Source organism: Salvelinus sp. IW2-2015, unplaced genomic scaffold (assembly GCF_002910315.2).
Source record: "Salvelinus sp. IW2-2015 unplaced genomic scaffold, ASM291031v2 Un_scaffold2277, whole genome shotgun sequence".
In the NCBI taxonomy this organism is placed as follows: Eukaryota; Metazoa; Chordata; class Actinopteri; order Salmoniformes; family Salmonidae; genus Salvelinus; species Salvelinus sp. IW2-2015.
In genome coordinates, this window is record NW_019943604.1 from 18,531 (window position 1) to 26,216 (window position 7,686).

At 47.6% G+C, this 7,686-nt stretch overlaps 1 protein-coding gene across 1 annotated transcript; it reads left to right on the forward strand.

The window, feature by feature from the left end:
* The first annotated feature begins 841 nt into the window (after nucleotides 1-841).
* On the forward strand, nucleotides 842-2,095 carry LOC112073500 (neurotrophin-7-like). The gene is given in 3 exon segments (XM_024140786.2): nucleotides 842-1,001; nucleotides 1,043-1,190; nucleotides 1,192-2,095. Coding segments are annotated over 3 exon segments (831 nt in total). The 5' UTR covers nucleotides 842-846; the 3' UTR covers nucleotides 1,720-2,095.
* The last annotated feature ends 5,591 nt before the right edge of the window (nucleotides 2,096-7,686 follow it).

The window sequence follows — 7,686 nt, forward strand, 5'->3', positions numbered from 1 at the left end:
GTGTTGATTTGTTGTTGTTGACAGGACGTGTGTGTGTTGTTGTTGTGTTGACAGGACGTGTGTTGTTGTTGTTGTTGTTGTTGACAGGACGTGTGTTGTTGTTGTTGTTGTTGTTGACATGCAATGTGTTGTTGTTGTTGACAGGAAGTGTGTTGTTGTTGTGTTGTTGTTGACAGGACGTGTGTTGTTGTTGTTGTTGTTGTTGACATGCAATGTGTTGTTTGTTGTTGACAGGGCGTGTGTTGATGTTGTTGTTGTTGACAGGACGTGTGTTGATGTGTTTGTTGTTGACAGGACGTGTGTTGATGTTGTTGTTGTTGTTGACAGGACGTGTGTTGTTGTTGTTGTTGTTGTTGACAGGACGTGTGTTGGTTGTTGTTTGTTGTTGACATGCAATGTGTTGTTGTTGTTGACAGGGCGTGTGTTGATGTTGTTGTTGTTGACAGGACGTGTGTTGATGTTGTTGTTGTTGTTGACAGGACGTGTGTTGTTGTTGTTGTTGTTGTTGACATGCAATGTGTTGTTTTTGTTGACAGGACGTGTGTTGTTGTTGTTGTTGTTGTTGACAGGACGTGTGTTGTTGTTGTTGTTGTTGTTGACATGCAATGTGTTGTTGTTGTTGACAGGGCTGTGTTGATGTTGTTTGTTGTTGACAGGACGTGTGTTGATGTTGTTGTTGTTGACAGGACGTGTGTTGATGTTGTTTGTTGACAGGACGTGTGTTTGATGTTGTTTGTTGTTGACAGGACGTGTGTTGTTGTTGTTGTTGTTGTTGACATGCAATGTGTTGTTGTTGTTGACAGGACGTGTGTTGATGTTGTTGTTGTTGTTGACAGACGTGTGCCCATGAGGTCGTTGCTGTTGCTGCTTCTGCTGATTGGCGTCCAGGCTGTACTGAACATGGGAGGTGTCCTAGGCCCGGTGGCAGCCAACCACAGCGCAGAAACACCACACAGTAAGCCAATGGCAGAGCAGAACAGCAGCGGGCGGCTCGCCTCTCAGTGTCACCTCAGCAGGAGCAGCAGACTCAGCAGAGACCCAGCCGGACCAGACAGGCCCACAGGCCAGCCTCTCTACCCCAGGACAGGAGCTCTTCCCTGGGCCACTCTGAGATAGCCTCCCCCTCTACACCCTCCATCCCGGAGGTGGACCCCAAACTGTTCAGCAAGCGCCGCTACCACTCCTCACCAGCGCGTCGTCTTCAGTGACGTACCCCCGTCTCACCACGGCCTGGGGGGGGAGACGAGGGAAGTGGAGGGAGAGGAGGAAGTGGGGAGGGTGATGGGTGGGGGAGTGAGGGTGAGGCGGAGAGCGGGGGGGCAGCCCATGCACCGGGGGGAATACTCGGTGTGCGACAGCGTCAGCGTGTGGTTGGGGAACCTGACCAAGGCCACGGACATCGCCGGCAACGAGGTGGAGGTTCTACCAGAGGTGAAGATAGACAACGTCCGCAAGAAACAGTTCTTCTACGAGACCACCTGCCGCGTGGCCACACCCCCGGGGGGCGGAGCTGGGGGAGGAGTTATGGGAGGCGGGCCCAAGGCGGGGGCCAAATCAGGGTGTCGCGGCATCGACGGCCGTCACTGGAACTCGTACTGCACCAACTCACACACGTACGTGCTGGCGCTCACCAAGTCCAAGGAGCAGATGGCGTGGAGGCTGATACGCATCCACGCAGCATGTGTGTGTGTCCTCAGCCGCAAGTCATGGAGGCACTGACCTTTAACCCCTGGGACTATGGACCCTTAACCACACATTATCATCAATGACCTCTAACCCCTGGGAATATGGACCATGAACCCTGAACCACACACAGTGCACACGCCATCATCACTGACCTTTAACCCCTGGGAATATGGACCATGAACCCTGAACCACACACAGTGCACACACCATCATCACTGACCTTTAACCCCTGGGAATATGGACCATGAACCCTGAACCACACACAGTGCACACACCATCATCGGTCATCACTAGGGGTCGAGTATGATTGTTCTCCTGGTGGGTCTCACACACACACCCTTGAATCACCCCCCCCCCCCTACCTCAGTCAGAGTCCTGGTTCTTCTAAGTTATGAGGACTGTAAGTCATATTTATATTTTAAACAGTCAAATATGAATCTATATATTAAATAAGTGTATATATATACACACACATCATGAAATCAAGCTTTCATTATTGTGTTGTTATTGATGCTGTTATTTATTAAACTCTTCAGTATATGCCTGGTTCCTTTCTCTCTGCCACATCGCTGTTGGAGGTTTTCAGAGATGCGTTCTCTGTTTTACACCATGCAGAGAGACATGGTGTGTGTGTGTTTGGTTTCACTCTCCTTATGGGTACCAGAAGTCCTCACAAGGACAATTCAAACAAGTGGGGACATTTCACCTACGAGGAAAAAGGCTATTTTAGGCGTAAGGGTTAAGTTTAGGGTTCAAATGAGGGTTAGGTTTAAGGGTTAAGTTTAGGGTCAGGTTTAACGGTTTAGGGAAAATAGGATTTGAATGGGAATAAATTGTTTTGGTCCCCACAAGGATAGTATAACGAACGTGTGTGTATGTGTGTGTATGCCGGTGTGCGTTTGCATGGTGCCTGTGGACGTGTCGGAGAACCTCACCCTGGCCGTGTTGGCCCTCACTGGTTCACCAGGCAGAGTACAAGAATACACACACTGTCTGGGACCAACCTGATCCTGGAACGTTGGTACTCCTGTCACCTTGGAGTGCTGGTGTAAACAAGGCCGATGGTGTTGAGAACTATGTGATGTTAGAGCTATCACTGGAGGGACGTTCCCAACTAACATCTGGACACCGAAGGAGAGGTGCAGAGAGAAGGGAGAGGAGGGGGTGAGTATGGGGGAGAATAGAATGAGAGAGGGAGAGGAGGGGGTGAGTATGGGGGAGAATAGAATGAGAGAAGGGAGAGGAGGGGGTGAGTATGGGGGAGAATAGAATGAGAGAGGGAGAGGAGGGGGTGAGTGCAGGGGTAGGATAGAGTGGAGGAGTTATGGAAGGAGAGAGGCGGTGAGGGAGGGAGGGGAGAGAGGGGGGAGAGTAAAGGGGGAGGATGGAGGTATGGAGGAAGGGAGAGACAGAAGGAGGAGAGTATGAGGAGGTATGGAGAGAGGATGGAGAGAGGCTGGAGGGAGAGAGAGAGGATGGAGAGATGGAGAGAGGATGGAGGGAGAGTGGAGATAGGATGGAGAGAAGGAGGGAGGATGGAGAGAGGCTGTAGAGAGGATGGAGGGATGGAGAGAGGATGGAGGGAGAGAGGCAGTAGAGAGGAMGGAGGGAGGGGGGGAGGYGGGGGGAAGGGGAGAGGATGGAGGGAAGGGGAGAGGATAGAGGGAAGGGGAAAGGATGGAGCGAGGATGGAGAGAGGATGGAGGGAGAGAGAGGATGGTGAGAGGATGGAGCGAGGATGGAGAGAGGATGAGAAAGGATGGAGAGGATGAGCGAGGGAGAGAAGATGGAGGGAGAGAGGATGGAGGGAGAGAGGCAGTAGAGAGGATGGAGGGAAGGGGAGAGGATGGGGGAAGGGGAGAGGATGAGGGGAAGGGGAGAGGATGGAGGGAAGGGGAGAGGATAGAGGGAAGGGGAGAGGATAGAGGGAAGGGGAAAGGATGGAGCGAGGATGGAGCGAGGAAGGAGCGAGGATGGAGCTAGGGAGAGAGGATGGAGAGAGGATGGAGGGAGAGAGAGGATGGTGAGAGGATGGAGCGAGGATGGAGAAAGGATGAGAAAGGATGGAGAGAGGATGTAGCAAGGATGGAGCGCGGGAGAGAGGATGAGAAAGGGAGGAGAGGATGGAGAGAAGATGGAGAGAGGATGGAGAGAGGATGAAGCGAGGGAGGATGAGCGAGGGAGAGAAGATGGAGAGAGGATGAAGCTACTTTCTTGCAATTCTATCTTGTAATGACTTATGCCATGTTAATATGATATCTGAGTGAGAATGACTACCAAAATCAATGTGGGGCCCCTGGAGGTCGGTATTCGGCCATCATTACTACAAGTTTAGATAGCTGGATAGACTAACTACAAATCTAAAAATTGTTAGCTGACATGGCTAATTGAGTGACTGACAGTGACTGACATAACAATAATGATAATAATAATAATTGTTTGTTTTTATGAGTCGGGCCTGTCATGACAAATAGCGTCCCCCTCTGTGTCAACGTGGGATTCGATGACTTCTAGCTTCTGTTGCTAGGGCTGTTGCTAGGACTGTTGCTAGGGCTGTTGCTAGGGCTGTTGCTAGATATTCTGACTGGATTACGTCATGAACCAAAGCATCCGTTGCTATGCTGGTTGCTTGGTTACCACGTAGCGGTCGCGAAGGAAGGAGGACGCGGACAGATGTAGTTCTATTTCACCTCAATTATTACCTCAGAATTGCTCTCCAAGGACTGTGTTTTTGAGGTTGACTACCTGCTGCTTCAGACGACCGAAAAGACTGGAAAGAGATCACTCTTTCTTTACCATATATTTGTTAAATCGGAATAAATAATTTAAGCTGTTTTTAGATTGACGTTACTGTACTTATTTACCTCAGCCTGTCTAGTCAGCTAGCCAGCTAACACAAGCCGGACAGTTTTATTTAGCTAACGTTAGCTAGCATCGTAGCTAGCTACTGTAACTGTTATTGTAGCGTTCTGTTTGTGTGTAGCTTGCACTTCAATGGCATCCCTCGAGGAGAATTTATTTTATCTTTCCAACCAGGCGAAGCACTATAAAGACGCCACTGATCTCGACAAGAGACGCAACATCCAGAGGAATTCACCATTCAGGGTAACGTTAATGAACTTCTATTAGATACCTGGACGGATTTACCGATGAAAAAACATTTTTCAATGACCGAGATGCATGCTGGACATTTCGGAGGTGAAGGACATGATCGCCAAAATCAACCTACGATTCTTCTGATGGGAAATTGTCAAGGAGGTGGATAGCTGGCCAAGTGAAATAACATTTTGTTTATCAATCACATTCTAGTCTGAAGTTACTTCAATGAATGTCATATCAGAGAGCACACAATGTTTCAATGGGTCACTTTGTGCTTCAAGGTCAGTAGCCTGTCTAGCCTGCCAGAAGTCTGAGAGGGTGAAGAATGTGGCGCCAGAGTCGAAGCCGATCAAAGTAGTTTCACCAGGGCATATGATCTGGAAAGTGCCCCAATTCTGCCCTGATACGTTGTTCTGTAATGGTTGCTGTATTTGACCACAGCAGAGTGTGTGTGTGTGTGTGTGTGTGTGTGTGTGTGTGTGTGTGTGTGTGTGTGTGTGTGTGTGTGTGTGTGTGTTTACACATATGAACATCTGCATACTGTATGACACAGATAACGGTAAGAATAAAGTGATCTTGAACACACAATTATCTCATGTACTGTAGTCTTTGAAACGTGTGATTGCCTTTTAGTGTTGTTGTTTGTCTATTGATGTTTGTATAAAGTCCTTTCAGATGAAACCTGATGTGGTGGAAGGTGTCCAACCAGATCAGAACTCCTTCCAGGACCACCTTCAGGCACGGACTGAGAAGGACGTGGAGGGTTTGGACCAGGGGGAAATGATGTGAGACTGAACATGGACAAGGAGCAGGAGAAACAGAAGGAGAGCTACCTGAGGAGAATCAAGAAGGGGACCAAGTGCTACGACATCTTGGCGAATTACTTGGTTTTGGAAGAAGGACAAAAGGAAGACGAGACCTGGAAAACCTCGCTGCTCATAGACCTGGTCTATTCCCCCTGTTGATTATGATCCATTAAGGTTGAACCAGCCTAGTCTATTCCCCCTGTTGATTATGATCCATTAAGGTTGAACCAGCCTAGNGTGTGTGTGTGTGTGTGTGTGTGTGTGTGTGTGTGTGTGTGTGTGTGTCTTTTACACATATGAACATCTGCATACTGTATGACACAGATACGGTTAAGAATAAAGTAATCTTGAATACTCAATTATCTCATGTACTGTAGTCTTTGAAACGTGTGATTGCCTTTTAGTGTTGTTGTTTGTCTATTGCTATGTTTGTATAAAGTCCTTTCAGATGAAACCTGATGTGGTGGAAGTTGTCCAACCAGATCAGAACTCCTTCCAGAACCACCTTCAGGCACGGACTGAGAAGGACGTGGAGGGTTTGGACTAGGGACAAATGATGTGAGACTGAACATGGACGAGGAGCAGGAGAAACAGAAGGAGATATGGACGAGGAGCAGGAGAAACAGAAGGAGAGCTACCTGAGGAGAATCAAGAAGGGGAACAAGTGCTACGACATCTGGGCGAATTACTTGGTTTTGGAAGAAGGACAAAAGGAAGACGAGTCCTGGGAAACCTCTCTGCTCTTTCGCTCCCAGCTGAGGTCACCATCTGTTAAGGTGAATATCAAAAAAATCTCTGATAATAAACATTTGCAAAATGAGCTCACATCAACCACAAAAATCAACATCGACCACAACATCAACCACAAACCAAACTTAACAACAACATCAACCAAAACATCAACGTCAACGACAACATCAACCTCAAATCAACCAAAGCATTAACCACACATCAAACTCCAACTCCAACCTCTCAACCACACTGCCCTCTGCTGACTGTTACCATGTAACTAGACCAGGGGTCGGAGACAGGCGTCCAAAACAGGCCCACGACTGATTTCTTCTGGCCCCCCAAAGTTTTTAGTAAAATGATTGACTTTTTTGTTTTTGGTAAAGAAAATAACCAGGACTTCTGCTAAAAAATGTAAATGAAATAAAAATACAAGTTTGGGTTTGTGTCTCAATGTAATCAAGGTATGAAATAGGCATGTTATTTTCAAATGCAAGGTCATGAACTTACTTGTGGTCAATTTGCCAGGTTCAAATGATTATAACTATGTTCTGTCCTCACAACCATCTGCTCAGACCAAACTCTTCCCGCTGCTGAATCTAGTTGCCTAGCCGTGCACTAGATGGTGCTGTTTACCTAGAACCACAGCTATCAGGGACTATTACAACTTCTCTTGAGAAATAAATCAAACTGTGAGCAGTTGACTTTATTCTTCAATAACACAGACCCCAAAGCAAATCAGGGGTAGGAAAATAGGTTTATTCAAAGAGGACAAATCATACAGGGAGGTAGATGGTCATTCTCCCCTGTCCTCAGTGATTCTCTCCAGGGATTCTCTCCTGTGATTCTCTCTCCAGTGATTATCTCCTCAGTGATTCTCTCTCCAGTGATTCTCTCTCCAGTGATTCTCTCTCCAGTGATTAGCTCCTCAGTGATTCTCTCCAGTTGATTCTCTTCCTGTGATTCTCTCTCCTGTGATTCTCTCTCCTGTGATTCTCTCTCAGTGATTCTCTCTCCTTGTGATTTCTCTCTCAGTGATTCTCTCTCCAGTGATTCTCTCTCTCCTGTGATTCTGCTCTCCAGTGGATTCTCTCTCCAGTGATTATCTCTCCAGTGATTCTCTCTCCAGTGATTCTCTCTCCTGTGATTCTCACTCCAGTTGATTCTCTCTCCTGTGATTCTCTCTCTCAGTGATTCCTCTCTCCTGTGTTTCTCTCTCCTGTGATTCTCTCTCCTGTGATTCTCTCTCCAGTGATTCTCTCTCCAGTGATTCTCTCTCCAGTGATTCTCTCTCCTGTGATTCTCTCTCCAGTGATTCTCTCTCCTGTGATTTTCTCTCCTCAGTATGCTCTCTCCTGTGATTCTT